Below are 25,968 nucleotides of genomic sequence, written 5' to 3'. Positions count from 1 at the left end.
TACTAAAGAGCCAAGGTATGCAACAGGTCAGGTCTAAATTATGTATCACAACCCCTGGACAGAAAACAAACTACAGGAGATAAGCTTGCGGTGTCCGTTACATCACTGGATATGTCCAACTGCAGAGAAGTAATTCCATATGGGCATCATTCATAACAGAAAAAAAAGTACAATTTTCATACATATTATGAAGTTATTTCAACCAGTTTGCCTTTCTGGGAGCTGCAGACAGAAGCACATGAGGCAAAGACTGATCTTAGAGCGGTGAATGGAAGATGCAGGCAGTTCTGCAGTTCTGCTGCTGGGCTGGATGTTTGTCAGGCCTTTCAACTCTCCTTTGTTTTCTCTCCAAATTCATTTTTTACCCACTCAATTTTTCTTTGAAAATGAAAGTGGGACAGGTCTCTTGCCCTTAGGTGGAGAATATTTCTCTAATGCATCCTGTGTTGTCGTTCACAGAGAGCATCATGGAAGCTCCATTTTTTCCCAGCTCCCAAGTATTTCACACAAAGAGCAAACATTAGGCAGGAAATTATAACAGGAGACCACAAGAAAACCACTTATTGCATAATTCAGGTGAAAATATAAAGAAAAAAAGTCAGTTTCTTTCCTAGAGTTCACACCTATCAGGACTCATGAACTAAGAGGATAGCAGATGCTAACAGCTAGGTATTTTTTTTAAGTGTTATTTCAATTAAAATCAGCCAGGCACTTGGAGTAAGAACTGCCCAAACTAAGTATTTACCTTTAAAATTATTTCTAAAATGCCATGATTTTTTGGAGGTTATAATGCAAGGCTTTAAGGAATAACAGGAGAGAAAAAAAGGAAGAAACTGCACAGAATAACATGCTTTCACTCCAAGTAGTTTCAATGATACAACACAGACAGGTTAATCTCTTCCCAAAACAAATAAACAATCAAACTACACAAATCTTACAGTAGCTAGAAAGTGTTGGGGTTTGGTGTTTTGTTTTTTTCTTGGCTTATTTGTTTGATTTGGATTGGTTGTTCTTGTTGAGAACAGCTGGCAGGCCAAGCACCTCAAATTTCATGTAGAAAATCAAGATGCAAGAAAAAAAGCAAGCAAACAAAAAGAGTAGGATGTGCCAAGGAAAGCAGGAGGACACTACAAGAGGTGATGTGATTGAAACTGATACAAAGTACCAGCTTGGGAATCCAGCCTCTCTATCCACATTAAATAGCTCAGGAGGTCTCATTTCTTCATCACCAGTACCCTCATCCTTAGGTTCTTCCCTCGTTCTGAATTTTGGAATGACTAGCCTGTTTTTTTCTCATAGAGCCGTTATACCCAATGCCATTTAGTTTACTTAAACTCGTGCCCTAGTTAGGAAGCACCAGTTTGCATGATGACTTCTTTTTGTAGTGGCCACAAATGCAGGTAGTACCATGTACTTATTATTTTCGGCTTCTTCAGATTGTCTCTGGCCACATAGATTGTATTCATTCAGAGCAAATGAATCCCTAAATTAAAAGAAAAAATCAAACAAAAAAACTCTTGAAAATGCAAAACGTTGTGTTTTCCAGTTAGGTTTCATTAGTGTCCTGGGGTCATTCTGTGCCTGTCATATAGTCATCACAGTGCTTTTGAGGAAAAAAGAAAACCAAACCAGTGGCTTGAGAGTCTAATACAAGACTGTGAGCTAATTTCACGGTGAAGGTGCAAACTGCAGAGCAAGAGGCCTGTTCTGTCCTGAACATTCCATACTGGTTTCAGCGGTGGTTCCGAGTGTGGTCCCAAGGACCCTCGCTGCACCCCCTGCAAAGCACTCCCCAAAAACCCTGACTCAAACACATGTGATAATAATATTTGCAGAGTTCTCATTTTATAATGACTGCGCGCAAATTCCTGCACAAACAGGGATGACCTACCACACAGTCTTGTCTGGTTGCTTCATTACACGGCTGCAGAGTCATCACATCACCAGTCTGCCACTTCTCTTGCCACCAGCAAATAACTCAAAGGCTGAATAACGGGAAAATTTGTTGTTAAAAAACTGATACTGGGCCGAGGAGTGCAACAATACAGATGCGACACAGAATTGACTGAAGCTGGCTCACAGACCATTTCACAAGCTCAGACTAAGCTTTTCTCAGTTCCACTGAAATTACACCCATTTCCCATAAGATTAACGACAGGTCCTGTTCTCACAGACCTCTTTGGTGTGTACCTGTGCAGTACAAACGTGAGTTAGCATAGAGAAGGAATAACTCAGCACTATCACTCCTAAGTGTCAACTACAGGGAGCAGATCTCTAATTTTTAGGATTAAGGGCAGAATATTTTCACTGGGGTGAATTAAACCTTCACAACTGCCAAACGAATTTATCACAACTCATTTGCAAAGAGCTACAGGAGATGAAAAAGGGGTGATTAAAAATATAGCAGTACCTCTGAAAATGCCACTGGACACTTGCAGCCAGAGAGGATTCTGACCAGCTTTTCTTGGGGTCCGAACATCCTGGCAATTATGGTCGGAGCATATTAACAACTATTAAATTAACAGAACAAGAGACACAAATGTATCTTTGCACTCATAATACATTGTTTCTTCCATTTTCTATGAAATATAATAACAAAGCTTTGTCTCTCCAAATAAGTGTTTTCTAGCCCATTGTACTACAGAGTGGCAGAGAAGGCCACTAGGAATCAAAATATGAGAATTTCGTATAAAGTCTAATTAAATAAATGTTTGCTGTGCAGCTTTTTGAAGACAGTAGCTTGCAAGTGTATATTGTGTCAAGGGGCTTTTCCCAGGCAGAAGTTAATGATCAATTCAACACAATCCTGAGGACAGTGAGATGTACTCCTCAGTGACATTCAACATCAATGGAAGCCTGACTTGTGCTTAACTTGTGCTTTGCTACATCTGGTTGGTCATATGCTTTTGCATGGACTCTAAAAATGTATTCAGTTGCCAATTAAGTCTATTTTACCAAAATATCACTGTGAACTTTAAAGTCGGCTGCAAGAAGTCAGTGCAATGAGATGAATATGAATTTCCATCAAACCCCAGTGGGAAAACTCCAAAGGACCAAATATTCACAGAGACTCCTAAAATGTTAAGGTGGTCATCATAATTTCGCTCTCCCATCCGCTTGGGAGCTATAGTTTTGCGTCATACTTGAGGCTCACGCTACTGCCCTCTTGCCAGTTGTGTCGTTTTTGTGCAACCAAGTATTCCTCCGATGTTCCACCACCACCAAACCCGCACGTTAATTGTTTTGATGTGTGTCGTTTGCCATGATACAGCTGAGAAAACAAGTCTAGAAGGAAGAAAAAAAAAGATTATGAAACTGAAAACCTAAAATAACTTTTAAAAAAAAGGCCTTAAAACCCTAGCCTGCAACTTTAATTTTGTAGAGATAGTTTTCTAAAATGGAACATCTGCATACATTACCAGTACTGCCCCCCCCACCATAGCATAAACTATGATTCTTGGACAACATTGGAAATTGGGTCTTAAAACTAAGCTCTCTGGTCTTAAAACCAGGCCGACCGTTCCGCGCTGCCGCTGAGATCCCCAGATCCCAGCCCAGCTGAAGAACCTCCCCCTCCAGCCGTGTTTTCGACCGGGCCGAGGCCGCTGCCGCAGGGGCCGCCCCGCTGTGCGAACCTGCCCGGGCGGGCCCTCCCCTGGGCGGGCGGGAAGGCGGCCCCGGGGCGGTGCGTGAGGGGAGGCAGGGCCGGGACCGCGGCGTAGCTCGGCAGCCGCCGCCTCGCTGGGAACTTTCTCCTCGGCGGCTCTTCCCGAGCCGGGAGTGCCCCGGGGGCAGCGGGGCCGCCATGGACTCCGGCAGCGAGACCCACGAACTGAACGGGCTGGCGGAGGGCGCGGAGCAGGCGGCCGTAGAGCGGGTAGGGGCCGGCTGGAGGCGGCGGGGAGCGAGCAGGGCGGGCGGGAGGAGGCGGTGGGGCCTGTCAGGAGCGGGCGGGAAGCGGCGCGGCTCACACCGGCGGCGGCACGGCCGGGGGGCTGGGGCGGCCCGGGGTCCTATGTCCGGCCCGGGTCCATCATCCCCGGCCCGGGTCCATGTCCGGCCCGGGCGGCAGCGGGGCAGCACGGGTGCCCTTGGGGACCCTCCCGCTGAGCCGGGGCGGGGAAGCCCCGGGCAGGTACCCGGTACCGCTCCGTTACTGTTTTTCACACGTCTTCCGTTAATTCAGCGCCCTTTTTTAAAATAGGGATGGTGCTGCAAGCGTCCCGTTTCGTCTCACTTCAAAGGCAGGCAAGTGCTAATGAAGAGAAAATCCTCTGTAGTCCTTGGCACGATGAGCCCTTAGCTCCAGCAGTCAGCCCCAGCCGTGCGGTGTCCCCCGCCTCTGCTGGCCCCTCAGCTCACGGTCCTTCCCAGCCTGGCAGGGTTTTCCACTCAGATGACTTGGGAGAGGATGGAAAAGTTACTCAGGGATATCTACACAGGAGATAAGTGAGCACAAAAGTACGAAGAATTACTTAAAGAGTTGAGCCTATGTGCTTTTTCCTCCATACAGTAATCGAAATAAAATCAGGAAGATAAATACCCAGCTTTTTACTACTCCGTGTAGTCAAAACATGACCAAAGATCTTCACTGGAAAGTATTTCATCCCGTGTTCTGTTTATACACAAAGGTTGTTTTCAAAGCATGACACTTGTCTGAAAAGCCGGACTGGTAAAAGAGCATCTTTTATGTTTTGGAAGAGACTGAACTCTAAAAAGCAGCTCTGATTCCAACCTAAGACTGACACACAGAAACACCTCTATTAAACCGCCTTCTAACGTCACTAGTAAAACTTTCTGGTTACAGACAGACTGGACTGATTGTGTAGCAGATCTTTCCTTCCTCCCTCCCTTCCTGACAAACCCTTGTAGTCATGGATATTGTACCATGAGAAAATAAATCTGGTTTTAATAAATCCTGGAATGTACCTAAAGAGAGTCAAGGCTGGGATACACAGGTCAAACTGGTGGCTTGAAGGGGTTTCCTTTAAGTCACTGACTTCTTAGCAATTTTCTTTTTTTATTAACAAAGAGTTGTGATTGTATCAAAGTACTGGTCATGGGGATTTTTTTTTTAACTTAGTCTGCTCCAAGAAATTTTCTGGAACTTTCCTGTTTGACTTCATCTTCAGTTGCAAGCAATCATCATTTTGTTACATCTTGACGTAGAAACTGTTCTATGTGAGTGCCTTATAAAAAATAGGCAGTGAGACGTATTATTCTATTGTGTTATATGCGTACAATAGCACTTCAGGGAACTTTAGAGACACTTTTTTCATTTTCTCACACCAAAAAATAATTATTAGAAAGAAGTATTCGTGAAATAGAGTAGGACAGATTTCTTAAAAATCCAACTGTGAATAGGAGGTACCTTAAAAGATCTGACCAGGTTCACAATTCACACAAACAAAAGAATGCACCAATTCAACAGCCAATGAAACCTGGAGTGACCACAAATCCACAGGTGCCTGAATCTTCATGACTGGAGTCAGAAGTGCATTAAGTGTCTGCTTTTAGGAATCCTCACAGGCATCGCAACTCAGATAATTCTGGTTTGCTGGCTGCCCATCCTGGTGTCTGCCCTCTCCTCAGAAGTGATTTTCTTGGACATCTTCAGCACTAGACTGCTAACATGAAATGCAGATTTACTTGTCTTCAAAGCATTGTAGAAACACACAAATTTAAAAAAAGACTATTTAAGCCCCCTGTCATTCTCAATGAGTGGTCACACAGTGGTTTACTGTGGTTTGGTTTAGCTCCGTGATTAATTTGGGTAATTTTTTTAGCAGCTGTCAAGCTTGTAGAAGCAAGGAATTCCTGCTTCTAATCCTGGGCTAGCACACCTCACTGACTAATGGGAATAATTACGCTCGACAGAATTGTCTGGCCACTTCTGCAAAGGATTTATTCATACAAATGCAGATATTAATAGTAGCTGTTTTTTCATTTCCTGTCTTTGCTTTCCCTGTTCATGGCCCATATTGAAACAGCCCAGACTCACCATGTTGTAAAACCTAGTTTAAAGTTTCCAAGAAAACAGGAAATGCCAGTTGAAAGAGAGGAACTATGGAAAAGGTGAACGAGAATTGGGTAGAAGAAAAGAACACCTCTGGAGTAGTTGGCTTCTGCTATAGTCGTATTATTGCTAAAGCTGTATTAAAGATGGTATATTAATTCATAAATAATTTGGGGATGCAACAGTTTCCTGGCATCATACTGCAAGTAACAAATTTCTAATTTGCAGGAACTTGAAATAATTTTACTGCATACAGGGTGATATGGCATATTCTAAAGCATTACTTGCATCAAATTGCATTTGGAGTGTTTGATATACTCCAAATATTGACACTATTGGTGATAAGGTTTTGTTTACTTGTATTTTAAGTAGCCGGAATAAACAAATAATGCTTTATCAACACAAAATACGCAGCTCATAGTCCAGTTTGGAGAAACAGCATTAAAAGACTAAATCACTGCAATGAGCAGTAGTAATGCAAGACAGAAGAAAAATCATACAAGAGAAAGTTTTTACTTAAATAGCTGTTCAACCAAGTTTGAGTTATTACTTTATTTCACAAAGTTAGTCATCTGGTGTGATGATTATTTTTAAGTCTTTTAATAAGTGAAAATAGTCTAACTTGTCCTGGGACCAGTATAGGTTTAGGAAAACAGTGCTCTGCCCTGAGCTAACATGACTGTGCTTTTCCCTTTTTTTCATATTTAGCTCTCAGGAATCACCATGGTTGCCACTTTTTTTTCTTAATCTAGTCATACTTGCACTTTCTGTCTGTCTGTATAAGAAGTGGCTCTTCTTGACTATAAGTTTTTAAAGTTGCTAGAAAAATGATGCTGTCTATGAAACATGAACACAGGACACTCTGTGTGTGTGTGTGTGTGTCCCTTTTTTTTTAATTGCCCGTAACCATCTGATCTCAAGATATGGTTGGGAAGCCTCACAAGCAAGTTTAGCACGTGGATGGGCAGATTTCCCCCCCACAATGAAATTTCTGCAGGGAACGTAACTGATGATTCACTCCAGATGGAGGGATTTTTCTCTGAGTCAGCGCTAAGCTGAGCAAGTGATCTAATGTTTTATTGGGGGAAAAGCAAGAACATCAGAGGAGCTGTACAAAGGATCTAATAATCCATTACGTAACTGATACAGCTTAAATATTTTTGTTGGAAGAATATTTCTTTTCTTCATAGATTATTTTCCCTATTTTTCTGGGTCTTCAAGATCTATAAGACAGGGGAAGCCTGATTTCAGAGTGGCCATGTATGGCCCATTACATTTTCAGTATGTGAGTGTTGGAGATGTGGACAGAGATTCCACATCTATGGGAGTTACTAAATAATTGTATATAGTTACCAGATCAGTTCTGTAGCTATAGGGTTGAACTTAGAAAAATATGTACTGGAGATACTGGAGAGTGTCCCGAGGAGGCCGTGAAGTTGGTGAACGTTTGGAGGGGAAGCCGTGTGAGGAGTGGCTGGAGTCCCTGGGTTTGTTCAGCTGGAGCAGAGCAGACTGAGGGCAGAGCTCATGGGCTGCAGGTTCCTCTGCAGGGAGCAGGAGGGGCAGGGCTGAGCTCTTCTCTGTGACAGTGACAGAGCCCAGGGAATGGCAGGAACATGTGCCAGGGAGGGTCAGCTGGACATGAGGAAAAGGTTCTTCACCCAGAGTGCTGGACACTGAACAGGCTCCCAGGGAGGTGTCACGGCCCCAACCTGACAGTGTTCAAGAAGAGACTGGACAATGTCCTCAGACACACGGTGTGACCTGTGGGGTGTCTTGTGCAGGGACAGGACTTGGACTCCGTGATCCTTGGGGGTCCCTTCCCACTCAGGACATTCCATTATTCTGTGGTTCTACTGTTCTCTTGCCAAGGGACACCTGCAGGAAAAAACTCACTTTATAGCTGTCCTGGAGAATCTCAGCAAGTCCCACTGCCCCTCTCTGCAGCCCTGCAGTGGTGACAGCGTAGTAAGTGGCCTTTGGTGCCATGGGCTGCACGTCTTGCTACATTCTCGGAATGTCCCTGAAACCATAAAGCCACATAACAAAGTTCCCATATAATTTCTCTTGTACATGACTGTTGTTACCCTGAGGTTAAGGGAACAGCTCTCCTTTCATTACCTGTCTATATATTGCTGGGTAACACATAGTTTGACCGTAAAAACTGCTGCCATAGTACTGACTGCACTTGTTTCAATACTTTGGACAGTTGCCTTCAACTTACTTCCAGAAGGCAAGGGTAATTTGCTTCTTTTTGTTTTGGTTTTATGGTTTTCCAGCATGAGTCAGGAGACTCCATTTCTCAATCAAGAGATGGGAAATGATTGTTTCTGGGGCTTTCATGATTACATATCCTTTTTCCTCCAGAAGGCAAGATCACAGGCTGAGAAAAAGCTTTGTACAGTAGGACTGGTGTTTCAGTTCCCCATAGGCCTAGTTCCAATTCTGAACTGGTCTGCTTTCAGCAGTGGTAGCTGAAAGCCTCTTAACAGAGTTCAATGCCATTTTTTAGGATTTAAATCTGGTAAATAGCTGAGTTGGCATTCCCAGAATAAGAAGTTTTGCCTTAGTTTGCCTCAGCAGCACCCTGCTTTGAAAAGTTTTCTCCATTTATTGGAGTTCAGAAGTGACTCAAAACCTTTGCCTCCAGCACAGTTCCAATGCCATGGCCTGCTATTTCCACCTGCTATTTCCACCTGCAACTTAACCACATGGACAGTTAGCAAACAGCAAGGTCCTAAAAGTGTGTCAGTATGTTTCTCCAGGAAAAAGAAAATATTGTATTCTGTTGTTTGTGTAGGAACTGTCTTATGTCATGTAGTCACAGAAGTAACTGCAAAGAAGATGTAGATGTCGCCCAGACTATTTACTCTTTTGTGTAGGAAAGAAAGGAAGAAAGGAAAGGAGGGAAGAAAGAAAGAGGAAGAGAGAAAGAAAGAGAGAGAGGAAGGAAGGAATGAAGGAAGGAAGGAAAACGTGATCACATTCCTACATCAAGTGAAAACAAAAAAACTGGTGGTCACGTTTTCACTGCCATTCCCATCCATCAGGGTTGCCTTGTTACACACTGCAGCCTCATAGACACTACAGATATGTCAAAGTCAGTATTTTGGCAAGAAGGAGTTAATTAGCTACTAGACATAGGAAAAAACTTCCTCTATTGTGAACTTACAACAAAATAGATCATATTAGTTCTACTGTCTACTGAGAAGGATTTGTTTTAAATTCATGCCCAGAAAATGGATTCTGCTGCTACACCCGATGTTCCCCATCTAATCAAGAGCTAAACGTGTGTGTTTGGCTTTTTACTGTACAATGGACAGTGAAAACTGTTAGCCTGGATTTTTCTACTGAGTACTGCCAGCATACATTCCATCCTGCTTTCCATAAGGAAGTGAACTCCCACACCTGGTTTGGTTCTGGTGGATGGGATGCCAATATTGCAGTATTTTTTGTGAAGCATCCAAATGCTATAGTGGTTTAACAGGACAGGGGGGTGGGAAGAGGCAAGTCTCCTGGGGGAGAGAAAAGGTGACAAATGTGGGACACATTCTCCAGCTAAATTGCAGTTTGAGATTGTGGCATATAGACAAAACCAAATGAGCATTGAGTTCTTCCCGACTGAAGTCAGTATCTATCTCAGCCATGTGCTTCCCAGGTGCTTGGTTTCAATAAAGAATCCGTCCGTGTGAAGCTACAGTGACATGTTCCCTTCTCTTTGCAGAAGAAAAGTCTGCTCCTGCCCCGTGACATTTTTCTCTCAGTAAAATATTCAGGCTGTGGTTGATTGCAACATGTCTGGTGAAAATAGGTCAAGTTTGGTATTGGAATGCCCTGGGAAAACTGGCAGTGTTTTGCTGTATGCATCAATATCTGTCCTATTTGAAAGGATGCTTTTAAGTCTGGACAGTGGCAAACCTGGCTTTGGAGTTGGAAATTTGATAGTTATTAGTGCTGCTGAAGAGGGTAATTAGAGGGCGTTTTCTGCATTTGAACTAACCTTCAAAGAGAGACTTTCCTCAGTATTTTCTGGCAAGTGGGTACACATTTGTGCAGTAAAAAGGTCTCCAAGAAGGAGGTTTAAGGAAGTCAGCTAGAATATTTATTACTCGTAATAAATATTACTCATAATACTTTTGTGTATTATTTTTGAAAATGAAGTCTAGAAGTAAGAGCAGTGAGAATGAAGTTCCTAACCTGGTTAGAGACTGCAGAAAAGAGGGTTCCCTGCATTTCCTTCATCTCAGAGTTTGACATCTAAGCCTGACCAAGTTATCCTAAGCTGCATCTAATTCATAGCGAAATAGGCACCCCTGGGAGAGGAACGGTTGAGTTCCAAGCTGGGTCACATGAAGCATCATCCAGACAAGCTCATTTTATTCATCCCACTGGGTTAACAAGCTCTGGTTTTGCCCTGCAGTTGTTTTTTATTTTTCTGTTCATTTGCAGGGGAATGAAAAGGAAAAAAAACCCAAACAAACACACAAACAAAAGCTGCTGATGCAAAAATAGAAAGAAGAGTTTCCTTGTAATTGGGCAGTGCTTGGTGGCAGCCATGGATCATATGATATTTAAATAGAAAAGCAGTTCCCTGGCTGGACCTGGCCGGTGGCATGGTGGAGTAAGAGCAGCAGGGAAAGAGGTCAAGCAAAGCTCGTACAGCAGCCAATGTCCACAGAAATCCTCAAAATAACATTCACAAGTAACTGAGGAACTATGTGGATGTGTGATGACGGGGTGATTTTAATAAATGTTTGTGTTTTTAAGTATGCCTTTAGGAGTGAATTAGTGGTAACCATTTGTTGTTTGCTTGATTGTTTTACAGTGATTTTTCCCTCCCCACTTTTCTCAGTGCAAACTTTTTAACTTTTTTAATCATTTTTTCAGAGCAGAAACGTACTGACTGTTTAGACTGATCCAATGTCCATCTGCTGCGGTCCAGGACAGCCACTATTTACTGCTCTCCTCAGAGGGAGGACAGCAGTAACAGGGACAAAGCTGCAGGTGGTCCCAGTGCTGCCGTTACTCTATCAGGATGATGGGCCAAGTCATATCTCTCTCGCTACACCAATTAGAAGAGATGTGAATAACCTTTTCCCCCTCTCCCAATATTAGCGCAGAACACCACAGTGGTTTCAAAGGAATGGGCCGATGAACATCAACCACTACGCCAACAAGAAGAGCGCAGCAGAGAGTATGTTGGACATTGCCCTGCTAATGGCCAACGCGTCCCAGCTGAAAGCCGTGATGGAACAAGGACCTTCTTTCTCCTTCTACATCCCACTCATCGTTCTTATCAGCCTGTCGCTCACACTACAAATTATGGTGGGAGTACTCCTGATATTCCTTGGTACGTAGCAACAGCAAGAACCACTGACATGTATTTTCCCTATAGGATGTAACCTGTAAGATGACATATAGATTCTCTGTTTCTTTTTGAAAAACTGTTCTATTTGAAAGTCTTTACCGTAGAATCGATTAACATTTTCTTGTAAGACCATAGAAATATTGCAACAAAAGGAATAAGGGCAGGTTTATGTGGAATCTTCAATTTTTATCAACTTCTTCATACTCATTTGCCCAGAATATGAATACTTTTCTTTTCAGAAGGCCCGAGGAGGAAGGAAAATTATGAAATATTGTAAAATAGGTCAGATAGGATCGTGCAGTCTGCCCAGTTTCATAATACTGTTTCTGAAAAGACCTCTTACTTAATCTTATGACTGAAATGTGTTTGTTCCTTATCAGTCATATAATAAGTAATATTGTAAGAATATATTGTGAACATAGAACTCCAAAACAGAAGTGAGAATTGAAACAACCATCTTCATGTTGGGGTGAAATATTGTCTTCAGTTTGTTAGTGTTTCTGCAGTCAAATCAATGGCTTAATAGCAAAGGCTTGACAATAATGAAAAAAACCCCGTTGTTTTAAATTTAGGAAATTATTCAAAGCATCCTAAATCTCTGGGTGGGGAATGGTAGAAGTGTTCTTGTTAATTTTCACACCTGTGTTAATCTGAAATTAAAATTAAAAACCAATAGTCTAGTTGGAGCAAGATTTCACCATAGGAGTATTATCCCCAAACCATGGCTGCAGCCAAAAAATTTGAAACTACTTGTAAAATGAAAACACAATCCAAGTAGCATCCTGGGGCTACAATTAGATTGTCTGGAATTCTACTTATCACTAGGGAAACCTTTTCTACTTTCTGCCAAACAAATGTGATGCCATACCTTTGCTATACGCTAGAAATCATTTCAGGAGAATGGGTTTAAATAGGACATGTGTTAGTGGTGCTTTAGGCACGTCTAGTGAGACACCTGTAGAATGAGTTCCTTACTCGCTGCCTTCCCCACCTCCCCTTCTGTCTTGTTTGTTGAATTACAGCCCTTCACATTCCTAGACGTTCAATGCAGTGTCTTTGCTGTTCCCAAATAGAGGTTCCACTATTCAATAGTAATAGGTACAGTGTTGTGAGGCACAGGAACCAGTACTTATCACTAAAAATTAGGTGTTTTAAGTTAGTATTGCTGGATTAGTAGCATGTGTATGTCCTACACCTCTGCCTTATTCTGCAAGGCATAATATTGACCTAAGTAGCTATAGAACCAGGCTCATTTCTAAAACAATGTCATCGCTAAGTGAGCATGAATTACCCAAGAAAGACCAAGTCAAACTCCACAGAGAGTGGAGAGACAGCACTCTTCTGGAAGTTTGAGTTTTCTCGTTTGACCTTAAGTCTTCAGTACTTTCCTTCGCTGTCTTAACTTGCTGTGATATTTTCCCCCATGCTTTTGCAAGGCAAAATGCAAAAAGAATTCAGTGGCACTTTGCGAAGTTACTGAAAACCTGCAACATTCATTAGCAGCACTCAATACCCTAGGCCATAACTTTGGAGAGTGGATCAAAGATACCTGTGGAAATCAGAGGAAACATTTAGGTTTCAGCATCAGTTGAACCCCATTATTCTGAAATAAATGATGCCTTCTGTAGTCGGTAAAAGCTATGGATCACTTCTTTTGGTAGTGATATATGACCATTTATTCTCATAACTTTCTTCCAATCTTTCCTTTTAAATTAATGAGTGCTATATGACAGATCTTAAGTCAACTGTGAATGGAAAGCCTTGAAGGTGATAACCAGAGTTCACGTGTGGCATTTACTAAGTTATAGGTGCCACCTTTATCATCTCTGTTAGTCTTCAAATATTCCAGTTTTTAGCACAACTGAAAAAACAACTTTCTGTTCAAGGAGGAAGTTTAGAGGAAACCAGGATACATAAGACTTGTAATATTGATAGGCAGCTGACATAGTGTTTTTGTTTCTTACACAAGAGACAAAATACAGCTGTCTCTGCATTTGGTGCAGCTGGGACAAGAGTAAATTCTGGGTCCTGGCCCAGAGGAGATTCCAGAAAGTTCCGTGTTTTTTGTTGGGCAATAATTTCTCAGTATTTGCTGAGGCATTGCCTTTCAATGCTTGTTTCTGCCAGACATTGCTGAAGTGGATTCCATCTCTGTAATTTTTATCTTTTCACCTTGAGAGTAAAGAGAGGACCCAGCAGCCCCAACCCCAAAGTTGGGCTGAGGTGAATTTCACAGCCCGCCCAGCAAATGGTGAGAGTAATGGGAGCCCAGTCCATACTCACATGAAATAGGGTACGAATCACACAGAGTCACAGAACGGTTGGTGTTGGAAGGGACCTCTGGAGATCATCTAGTGCAACCCACCTGCTAGAGCAGGTACACCTAGAGTATTACGTACAAAGATATCGTGGCAAGAACTTGCTTTTCACAATGAGTAGCTGGTAGTTTTGGCCTGCAGGGACAGTTTGTCTTTCTGTCCAGCCACAAAATCCTGTCTCTTCCAAGCTCTTCCAAGTCCAAACAAAAGTCTGTGCAACTATCCAGCTTCTCTTTGGAGGAAAAGCAAAGAATATCTTGAAATAGTTTATGTGGCATGAAATCATAGTAATCTAATCCCACTATAATCAAATACTTAAATAATAACTGCTCTTAAAAACATTTTCACAAACACCCTCATTTTAAGTACTATAATCCCAAAGATAGGATTACTGCAATTTTCCTCAAAATTTAGAGCACTGCCTAAACTGACAAGCAATACTTGTCTCCTCTGACCCGTATTTGGACAGTGTCACTTCTCTTTTGAGCACGATTATTTTAACTCACGAAACACGTTAGTCCATTGTTACCTTTGGGGTTTTTTTTAAAACCAACCGTCTGAAATGCTTTTCTTCCATGCTTCAGGATTAATTATTCCATTTCTTTTATTCTGCTTCATTCACACAACAGTACCAGAGTCCTTCCAGGTACTGTTGGGATGCAAGTATCCACATATCTCCAGATGCTTTACATGTCTGAATTCATTTTCAGGGTTAAGTAATGCTGAGCTTAAATTATTTCATGCCTACGCAGATGTGCAGTAGCTTAAGCTTCTCAAGTAGTTTCCCCACACCATTCTGCAGTGCTTTGACTGGCCTGTGATGTTTGACTACACTGCTTTAGCAAACGGGACTTGAACGGGTGCCAAGAATTCCTTGAAACCAAAACAGCATTGCTCTTCCTAATTAGGGACACCAAGCTAACCTGGCCTTTCGTACTTCACTTTCATATGAGTGCATTGGCCACCACTTCTACTGAACTGCTTCATCAAGCAAGTCTTGGTTCTGCGGTTAAGTTCTGCGGTGTTGCAGGGTCATTATGTTAAAAGCAAATAACAAAGTTTATCTCATGCAGTAGAGTCGTAAGCTACACATCTATGTACATGCCTGTCAGAACGAGCTCAAAGTTTTATTTATGTTGCTGTAAAAGCTTGTCAGGTATAAGCTTTCACATGTCCTGTAGGTGCAAACACAGGTTCCAGTGATCTACACATTTGAGCGCTAGGAGTCTTAATAGACAAAACCCATTCTCCAAACATGCTCCAGAATTCATCAGCACTCATTCCGCCAGCATCCAAGAAATTTAGCAGAGGGTCGGAGTTGCGGAGCTCTCACTGCAGGAGAACAGAGACAGACAAACATCTTGGTTTTCCGCCTGATGCCAAGCAAGCGTCTGCAGATTCCAACTGTCCTACATGAGCATGTGCCTTTCTCTATCATCAAGTCTATTATCAGTTCAAAGTAATTCATTAGATGTTTTCACAAGGCCTGGGATCAAAGCTTCAACTCAGTTAATACTATATCTTCCTTGTGTGTTCCTCCCTCACTCCCATTAGAAGTTCAACCAAAGAACAACTGCAAGAAACAAAAGAAAATGTTTACACAGCTGATGTTCTCTGTATAAAGGACTGCAGCTACATTGCTTTGAAATCTTCCTCTGTTTAACAGATATAATGCCCTTGCTTTCTAAAAAAAAGAATCTATGCAAAAGCAGGGAGTACAGCTGGGGAAGGGCACCGGTACAAGAAAAGAAATCCAACACTGATAAAGAAATTGGGCTGTCTGCAAAGAACCTGTGGCATTTTAACTGTAGGAGATGTAAATTCATTCCATCCTGTCAGAGCTTCAAGCTTCATATATTCAAGACTGCAATGATTTTTAAATGCTGAAGTCTGCAACAAAACTAGATTTCAAGGGATCAAAGAACTCATAAGATTTCTAGTAATGTTTATGTATCCATTACTTCCCATGTGCATCCACAGAGATTAGGTGCTAATTACTGGAAGCTAAGAGGCTTCTTGTAGTTAAACATCTTCCCCTTAGCACTTTTACTGACACTGCAGGATCCTGCTTCCCTTTTAAGTATGGCTGATGCAAATAGCTCAGTGTGAGAGAAATTCTTGAACTACATGAGTAATGAAGACTTTGAGTTTGGATTTTGAAATATACATGTAATTAATATTTTTTCCTTTCTCTTTAAAGTAAAATATGACCTTAACAACCCTGCAAAACATGTAAAGCTGAATTTCCTCAACAACCTTGCAACTGGCCTAGTATTCATTATAGTAGTTGTGAATATTTTTATCACTGCCTTTGGAGTGCAGAAGCCGGTTCCTGAGTCAGCATCCAAGCAGTAGGTACCAGGTGAGTGTGATCTCTGTGATGGCAGCAGGCACAGCATGCGGGGATGCAGAGCTTTGAAAACAGCCACGAGCTTATCTGTACAGTTCTAGGCTTTGCAGAGAAATGAGTTTCTTCAGATGACTACACAAGCGGAAGCTACTGGGAACTGCTAAGTTATTACAGTGTATTTGTAAATGTAGAGTTCAAAAGTTGACGGCAGGATCTTACTTTGTTGGGGGCCCCTTGCATGTGTCACGCATAGGAAGAGTGAAAATTGTCTTTCTGGCTCACCTATTGCTTTTCCTCATTGCAAACTAAGCCGAGAAGGGAAGTACTGTTGTTTTGCTTCCTCCAGATGCCTCTCTTTGTTTTTTTTTTAAGAAAGGTTTGCAGTATACAGGATCCAGTCCGTTAGGAACACTGAAGACTTTACTCAAGTAACTAGGGCTGTTAAATCTGATATATAATAGATTTTATCCAAGTAACTAGGGCTGTTAAGTCTGATATATAATAGACTTTATCCAGGTAACTAGAGCTGTTAAGTCTGATATATAATGCTCTACAAGAGCGGAGCCCTTTGGTTCTTGTGCAGATAGCACAGCTTTGCTGTCCTCCCAAGCTGCGGGGCTTTTGCTGTGTGGGACTCAGCCTGCAGAGATGTGCACTATCACTTTACTTGACACATGTGGTCATTTAAAACAATATTGCTTGCTCTACCTGCATTTTAAAGTTAGTTATTTACTTATACAAAAGGATAAATGCAAGAACTGTGGGATTCAGAATGGGTGTCTTCCTAGCCTCAGAGCTCTGATGAACAATTTGGGAGGAGATAACCCTCAATTATAGGCTTGTAGCCACTATAGTCCCACGTCTGTGTTTGGAACAGCACTGTGTGTGCCAGCATCGCTCTGGCTCCTTATCTTCCAAATCTCAAATCCCGCTGCTGAAGGAATTACTGGACTTTCCTGCCAAGCCATGGAGCGCTGGCTACTGCGCAAATGTAACATTATTGGTTTGAGCTAACTTCTGGATGAACCCCTTTCTCCATGAAAAAGAAGATACAAAGCATTTAAACCCCTAATGTGAAGGTGTATGGTGCTACAGAAATCTGTAACAATCATGCAAACCGGGCCAGAATTTATCAGGACTCTAAACAATGTGAGGGGAGCTTAGTGTAACAAATTACTAGGAAGGTAGAGGTTGAATTTCATTTATTTTGGGGTGTGAGCAGAATCATCTGCTTTAACAAAACCTTGTGAAATTCTGGCAGTGAAACAAGATAGTTTTATTGTATTTTATGGCCATAATCTCTACAAATAAACGAGTAAGTATGTAATTTTAGCAGCAAAGAGCACATAGATCATCTGAATATTATCAGAATTATAAGTAGAACGTCCATCTCAGCAGCAGGTATTGAAACAATACTGAAACACTAACCACAAAATTGCACTGGCAAGGCCAACAGAACATGATGAAGGATTATTGGAACTTTAGCTGTCTTCATAGGAAAAAACATGCAGAATAGCCAGGAACAGAGGCAGAGAGAAGAATCTGAAATAACCATCAAGAAATTCAAATAATGGGCAAGGTGACATACCAGAATCCCAACCACACCTCTTGATACAGTGAAAGAAAAGAGGGAGGAGAGAGAAGCAGTTATTGCTCATCACACCGATGTGCTGAGTGGAGAGGAAGATGAGTCAACCATCCAACCCCAGGCTTTTGTGGCTTAATTATGACCAGGATTGTGGAGTCCCTAGTTAGAAAGCTGGGTCTTCAAGGAGGAATCAGCTCACTTGTGACTCCTCTGAGATTGTTGTGAGAGCGTGAAGCACAGTTCTGCCTACTGGATGGGAATAGCTCCCACATCTATAATATGTGTCATATACCACATATGGCTATGCACAGCCAGAGTACTGGTTCATAGAAACATGTTTGGTATTATATCTACTGCTGACATTGGTCTAAAGCAGCCTCAATAAAGGAGAAACAGTAGCTGGTTTATGTAACCTCAGGTAGAGGCAAGACCCAAGGATGTTTAAAGGGAGAAGGGAGCGGCCCCCATTTCCTGGCTGCACCTTTACTATTATGCATGCTTTTCCAAAACAAACTTAATTCCCCTTTTAAAGCAAATTTGTCATCTACTATGATTCCTGTATCACTAACATCTCAATATCTTTTGTTTTTCAGAGACCTGAGGCATTCATTCTAGATGTCATTTGCACTTGAGCCAGTTACACAGTGGGGAAAAAAATTATCAAAGAAGCTGGACATACATCATCTTGCTCAACTTTCCAACAACCAACACATTTGTGTACCTAAAATTTTCCCATGTGTTAATTTTTAAGCTGTTTGACACCCAAGGAAAGGTTGATTTTCACCCAAGGAATATCGGCAGTTCCATTTCCGTAGAAACAATTGTTTTTCAGAGAAGTTGCGTAGGCTCATCAAAGAAAGTCGTATCAGCTGGTGGCACTTCACAGGACTTTTGTTTTTGTGGCAATGTGTTATTTCCAGCGTGGTAAGAAGTGAAAGGCCTTTGGAGCTGGTGTGCTCACATTGTCCTCTGTTTTGCTCACTTGACACCAAACCCGCGTGCTTTCCCTTTGCAGTGACCTAAGGCAGCTGTACCTTATTTTCTTCTTTTTAGTCTTTTTTTACCAGAAACTGCAATCTGTCTTGTGTCCAGTTGTGCTCACAGGTACTCCTTGTCCTGTTGCTTCATCTCTGGCCCACATTTAAAATATCCTCGCCTTTGTGCACAGACACACAAATAACCTAACTGCTAATGGTTTCTTACTGTTAACTGCTGTACTCTGTATCCTGTGCCTTATATATATTTCTGGAAATGCTGTTAGAAGTGCTGCCTTTTCTAGGCCCAGCTGGAAAGCTGGAGGATACGGGATGAGCTTTACCTGCTAACTGGTACCTGTCAGCAAGTCAAGTCACCAGTTGAAAAAATTTTATCCCTCTGTAACTTCCTTTTCCCTCTTCTCTCCCTAAGATTGATCACTGCAGTTGTATTACTCCTAGGAGTTCATAGCTAAAAGCATAACTAATTTTGTAATTTTTATTTTTAAATATATATAGAGTGATATAAGTACTTTCTGGATTCTTACCTGCTGGCTCAGGGACTGACACTTTTTCTAAATACACTATTGCTAGTAATGGTGTGGGTTATAAAAATTTCCGCAACAGAAACATTTCAGTCATTTTATTTCCAAAGTATCCCATCTGCAATCAGAAAAAATGCCAGTTTTCTAGCTTCTGCTTACTTGTAGATGCAAATTTGTACTAGTACATTTCCTTACCATTACTTTTTAAATGCTTCGTTGTACATATTAATAGAAGTTTGACTTCCATGTGTCTCATCTCATTTACAAGTTTTATTGATCATAATTCTCTTTAGTTATGTCTCAAGGCCCTTAGATGAACCATAGCTTCATTTACATGCTCCGTGGAATTACTAACAGAAAACAAGTCCGAAACTTGTGTGATTAGTAATGGAAGAGACATTCCTTTTTATTTTTCATTCTTCTTTTGTTGCTTCTTTTCCAGCTGAAATCTGGCAAGTAATGGTTTTAATTGTGCATGTTGTACTAATTTAAACATAGCTCAGAACAAGTTCTGAAGGAAGCACTCAGGACAATTTTCCTTATTTAATTTTGCAAACCAGCAAATTGTTGAAGGACTACTTAGACGTACTTGTGCTATCACAGTTTTGGTGTTGTGTACTGAATGACTGGCCGAACAGCAGTGCTGAAAACCTTAAAAACCGTTATTTTGGAGAAAATAGGTGACTGTAGGCAGAGCCCTTCCAAGTGTGAAATTTGTCTGTGGCTCAACATTGGGCAGGAATTTTGATAAGATTCTTGAATGTACCACTCTCCTTACCTCTCACTTTCTTACCTACTGGAATATTTGCCCATCTGTGCATCCCATTCAGTCTGGAGTGGCTCCCTGGAGGCACCTACCTCTGCTGTGCAGGACACTGTACCAACGCTGGACATCTGCAATGCTTTCTCTGTGTTGTCCTCAGTATGTTACCCATCGAAAAGATGGTTACTTTAAACTTCAGTATGAATATTGGATATTTTTCATTGCCAGATTTGCGTCTTTCTATTTTTTTAAGCAAGACAACAACAGGCACTTAGCTAATCTGCTCACTTTTTCACTTGTCCCTGCTACTTTGAAGGCAGATGCAAACAGATGCCGGGGCTCTGCTGCTGGTTCTGGTTCTGTTTGGTGGGGATTTGGCCCAGTTTTGAAGGTAGCTTTGTGCTGGGGTGCTCCTCACTGCCACGGCATCTCCTGTGGCACCATGGTGTTTGGCACTGACGCACCTCAAAGCACTCGGAGGGGGTCACGGTACAGACGTGCTAGGTCTTTCCCCATTTTATTCCCCTTGTTATTGGACCATAATTTTTCAGGTCACTCAAGCGAACAAGCTGTTACAGTCAGTTTCCCCTGGGAAATACAGTCACTGTTCTTGTGACATCTTCCCTGCTAAGCTGTGGCCCGACAGAAACTGCCAAGGCTGGTGTATCGCACCTCCCTGCGGCTTGTGCAGCGAACGGGATGTGGAGCAGCGGGGCAGGGAGCGCTCCCAGGCTTGTCCGCTGCAGATTCCAATGGACTTTGCAAGACACGGGTTTGGTTGAAGACACTGGTGCCAAGAGCTGAATGTGTAGATCTGCATTAAGGGGGTGAGTGCTCACTTCAAATCTGCCAGAGCCGGGCTCGGAACAACAACCCCCTGGGAACCCTCCTGCCTCCTGAGCTCCTGAAAGTGTGACCCAAGCACCACAACAGAGATACCTGCAACATCGTAGAGCCTGCTCTCTTGGTTCCAGACACACAAAAACCTGATCTGCAAGCCATCCAAGTACAAGGCTTGGCATCATGTGCAACTGGATGTCTTTTTAAAAATAAAAAGTATGCTGGTTTATTACTATGCCTTTTATTGTGATTAAGTAAGATTTGCAAAACATCCTCAGGCACGCAATCTGTGTTTTAAGTCTCTGAAGCCTTCAAGAATCATGTATTTTTTAGCAGAGAAAAGCATCTGCAGGTTGATTTCAAGTATAAATAATTGAACCACATGATTATTATTCTAAGTCAGGTGCTTATTTAAAATCCTAGCGAATATCTCCTAGGGGTGGCAAACAAATGCATGGGTTTAAATGGTTCTTTGGTTTGCTGTGCTTCTCCCAAGTTCTTGGTTGTTGACAAACATTGCGCTTAAAAAGAGGTCATCAATAATGAAGTGAGAGGAATTTTTACAGGCTGTCTCGGGAAACGGTTCAAGCCAGGTCACCCGTTTACTCCTGTTTCATAAGCTGCTGAGCAGAGTGAGAATTACACATGCTGCTCTGGTCCTTCTCATTAGTCCCTTTAGCATCAAGTACTGCCTGACTTGAAATTTTCAGTATATTTACTGAAGCAGGTGACAATGACTGTATTTACTGAATAAGGAGTTTTAAGTATGTGTCTTCTCAACCAGGTCACTGCTGAAGCTTATTCTGCAGCTGAGTATTACATTACACAAGATAATTTGTTGTATTGAAAGAATTGGCTCTACTTACTGCAGGGCAGTGGGAAGACTTAGAAGAAAACTGATGATATATTCTCCTACATAGCACCCACATCTTTGATAACCTGTGCATTTAAACACACTGCTCCTTGAAAAGAACTCATCAGGTTAGAGGCAGCGTAGAATCACAGAATCGTAGAATCACAGAATAGTTTAGGTTGAAGGGACCTTCAAGTCCCATCCAGTGCCCCTGGAGGCACCTACCTCTGCTGTACAGGACACTGTACCAAAGCTGGACATCTGCAATGCTTTCTCTGTGTTGTCCTCAGTACGTTACCCATCGAAAAGATAGTTACTTTTAACTTTGGTATAAATATTGGATATTTTTCATTGCCAGATTGCCATGAGCAGGGACATCTTCACCAGCTCAGGTTGCTCATGGCCCATCCAGCCTGGCCTGGGATGTCTCCAGGGATGGTTCATCCACCACCTCTCTGGCCAACCTGGGCCAGGCTCTCACCACCTTCAGGGCAACAATTCCTTCCTCATGCCCAGCCTGAATCTCCCTCCTTTAGTTTAAAACCATCACCCCTTGTCCTGTCACAACAGGCCCTGCTGAGAAGTCTGTCCCCATCTTTCTTCTTGGCCCCTTTTGAGTACGGAAAGGCTGCAATAAGGGCATATGGAAGCACTGAGCCTGAGAAACAGCAGGTTTTCCTTCTCTTCAGTTATTTGGATACCAGAGAAAGCCACATTGCTGCTAAATGACCGTGTTTTGCTTCTAAAGAAATTATTTGCAGGTGATGTACATAAGCATCACATCCAGCTGTGAGAGGTGGAGCTGCCCACCTTTGCACGGCCACCCAACAAACCCTACACTTCCATCATGAAATTAAAATAAATAAACCAAGAGCTTCCCAATACTCCCAGCAGTTTTGCTACTCTGTCTGTAGGGAAATGACTTAGCAGAGCAGAAGTAGTACCGTTTAGTTCTTAACACATTTGGTGTTATCACTGTTAAACAAATATCCAGGAACGGATGCTGCAGTGGAGCGGTGTAGATACCACATTTCCCTTAAAATGAGTCGGGAAACCACTGGTACCCCAGATATCCCCAGATGGCAGCTATTTGTTAACTGCTTTTCTAGTAGAAACACACATGGCTAACTTAAATAGACACAAGTGTAATGACCTCGAAGTGAAGGTCACGCATTGTAAAGACCACCACACCCATACATTCAGATGCCGATTTTACCCCAAGGAACGAGCCCAGAAGACAGCTCTGTATCTTGGAAGAAAGCTCCTGCAGCGATGGGAAGTGACATGATCTCCTTTAGGAAATACCATCTCGGCACATCATTTTGACTGTCGAACTTTTCACCTACAACAGTGCCAGGCGCAATGGTCAGAAGTCTTGAAAAATAGGCAGACTCCATCTCAAGACTACTATGAAGCTTGAGCCAACTACCCACTTGGAAACAAGCCGAAGAGAAGGAAGTTTGCTCAGCCCCACATTCCCACCATCTCAGAAAGCCACGTGTCCGAGGAACAGGTTCTCCTCCTCCCCTGGAAAAAGGAGAGGTCGCTGCTTTACAGCTGAAATATTCAAGGAGCAGGAGAAGAGCCCATTGACCTTGGTGTCATGTAAGGGCCTTGCTGTGGCCCTTTCATGGTCGCAGGTGATCATCAAGGCTGGACTGGAGTCAAAAGCTAAGACAAGACATCACTAGAGCAAGAAATAAATTAAAATAAATGGGAGAAAGCACTTGAGGAAGAGATAAGTAGCTGCATGACCACAGCAGTCTCTTTGAGCAGATTTGTTGTCAGAGCCAGGTTAAGTCCAGCCGCTGCAGGGTAATGTGTCAGCTGTCCCCAGGGTTTTACCCTCTCCCCACTACCATTTATTCACACCCTGACCTTTGGACACATTTGGCAGCGGTGGGAGGGCAGGGCAGGGCCATGCCTAATGGCAATGGGTGCATGTGGCACTTAGAGACGTGGTTTAGAGGTGGACTTGGCAGTGTTGAGTTTATGGTTGGAGTCGATGATCTTAAAGGTCTTCTCTAACCAAAACGATTCAATGATTCTCTGAAACGCTCATGCTGTTTGCAGGAGCCTCTTGGCTGTGTCGGTGAGCAACACTGGCTGTGGGAGGTACAGACACAGGCACAGCAGAAACACTGACAAGAAAAGATGTGGTGTTTAAAGGCTGCTTCTTTGCAAGGAGGAATTTCACATTTTCACACAGATTCAATTCTTGATTCTGTATTAAATACACTGGGTCCTGCTGTTGTAACGGCCCTTGGCTGTGACATTGGGAGTGTTACCTACATGTCATTGTGGGATACATTGTGATAAATAGCGGAAGACACAGAATATGATCTTTTCAAGAATAATATCTAATCAATTATTATCCAACCTCCTAACAGGGTGGTGACAAAAAAACTTACCTTCCCTGCTGTTGGATACAATGGATTATTTTGAACTCACTTTCCTCCTCCCCAGTTTAGTGAAGCTCTGTTTTCATGGTTATTTTGCCCTCCTTGGACTACTTCATAATGTCCCAAGCAGAGTGCCACAGCTCCCTGGTTGGGAACAGACACTTTCCAACGCCAGCTCATCAGGCCAGTTGAGGTCTGTCAGAAATGGAGACAGCCAAACCTGGTTCCTTTTTCTTCCAACCTCCTTTATGATGCTTTCCACTCCTCCTCCTGTTTTCCAGCCCTCCCGCTCAGAGGGAGCCCCAACTCCCTTTTTACCGTCCATGTTTATAATTAATTAGGGGGCGAGTGGTAAATCTGGTGCCATGGTAAAAAGAGCCACACCATGGCTCCTGAAGCATTGCCAGCCATTTTCACTGGTGCCAAAAATATTTGAGAATAAATTGATTTCATCACCACCCAGCATTACCCCAGTTTTCTGGCATCGAGGATGGAAATAATTTAAACGGTTGGAAAGGCCTTATGTTTCACGCTTGTGTTGGACTCGTGGAAGCCGTGGAGGGGGATGGCTGCGTCTTTACACTGAAACAGGGCTTCTTTTTTCTGTGTCAGAAAATATGACTCATCAGCAATGCCAGGGAGAGCATCATCCGGGAGAGAAGTGACTGTGTTTCCCCCAGGGCTTTCCATCGCTCGTGGAGATTTGAATTCTGGGAACGTGACTTAACAAAACTGAACTCTATGGAGTGCGCTGAACGGGGCAGCGTGAGAGCAAACCACAATGGGCCCGTGCTGGTCAGTGCTCCTCACGCCCTCTAAAAGCTCTTGTTTCTCCGTGCTGATAAAAACCCAGGTTTGAAGCCCTGCACCCCACAGCTGCCCTGCCTGGTGTCATCACAACATCTCAAAGGGACCGCGGTTTTCAAACAGAAATGCTGGCATCTTTAAACCTGATGTCACTGTTACTGTTTTGCTTAATTTGCTTGTCACCTTCACTTGCACAGAGAGGGTGTGACGAACAGCGAGTTGTCTTGTTCATGTTTCCAGAGTCGGGACCAGCCTAGACTCATCCAGGGCTGAATTTCATCCAGGGCTGAATGAGGAATTTCTTTCCTACTTGTTTGTTTTCTTGACAACTCTGTGCTAGTCAAGACAAGTTTCACCTGTGCCCCACAGTGCAACTCTTTCATAGAAAACTGCTATCTAAATTATTATTAATAATTATTATTATTTTTCTGCTATCATTTTACCAGTTATATAATACCTGGACTTTGAATTTGGATCCTACCTGCCATAAACTATCTTCCACCTCTCAGCAGGATGCAGTTCTTCCAGAGCTGCGAGGATCATAGAACATCCTGAGTGGGAAGGGACCCCCAAGAATCACAGAGTCCAACTGCTGTCCCTGCACAGGACACCCCACAGGTCACCCCATGTGTCTGAGGATGTTGTCCGGTCTCTTCTTGAATACTGTCAGGTTGGGCTGTGACACCTCCCTGGGAGCCTGTTCAGTGTCCAGCACCTCTGGGTGAAGAACCTTTTCCTCATGTCCAACCTAGGGGAAGCATCAGTGAGAACTCAGGGTGCCAGCGGAGACCCCAGCTGCACCTTGCTGTGGAACTGTAGACCAGCATAAAACTGAAGCAAAGCAGGCCTGGGGTGGTGTGTGATTTACGAGTGGGAGAACAAGCTCCTGTACTTGTCTTGTAAACCCTTCCAGTGAGAGATTCAGGGGCAGGTCCAGCCCCACGCTCACAGCGATGGGACAACAACGTCCCCTCTGCAGGACACTCAATCCCCCAGAACTCAGCCAGCTCGTGTCAGGTGCGAGGCAGAGAGGAAAAGCCACCGGGAGCATGTGAAGGTGTCCGTTTGGAGTCTGTAGCACACCCAGAAGCATCTGGCACAGCCACTGAGTGCCGGTGCTTGGTTGTGCCTGACCGGCTCAATT

The 25,968-nt window shown here is 42.9% G+C and overlaps 1 protein-coding gene across 2 annotated transcripts in view; it reads left to right on the top strand.

Annotated features, from left to right (window-relative positions):
* Positions 1-3,672: 3,672 nt before the first annotated feature.
* Positions 3,673-25,968, top strand: part of NINJ1 (ninjurin 1) — a 294,431-nt gene continuing 272,135 nt past the window's right edge. Inside the window, exons 1-4 of one of the 2 annotated variants that reach the window (XM_065845879.2) lie at positions 3,676-3,877; positions 11,132-11,366; positions 15,903-16,064; positions 18,234-20,994. In XM_065845879.2, the coding sequence (XP_065701951.1) occupies positions 3,806-3,877; positions 11,132-11,366; positions 15,903-16,057 (462 nt within the window). In that variant the 5' untranslated portion in view covers positions 3,676-3,805 and the 3' untranslated portion in view covers positions 16,058-16,064; positions 18,234-20,994. Of the gene's footprint in view, positions 3,878-11,131; positions 11,367-15,902; positions 16,065-18,233; positions 20,995-25,968 lie in introns of those variants that run through there. The other variant, XM_071813008.1, reaches the window with a different exon arrangement.

The sequence above is a fragment of the Patagioenas fasciata genome, chromosome 10, assembly GCF_037038585.1.
Source record: "Patagioenas fasciata isolate bPatFas1 chromosome 10, bPatFas1.hap1, whole genome shotgun sequence".
Lineage (NCBI taxonomy): Eukaryota > Metazoa > Chordata > Aves > Columbiformes > Columbidae > Patagioenas > Patagioenas fasciata.
This window is presented reverse-complemented; position numbering and strand designations above follow the sequence as displayed.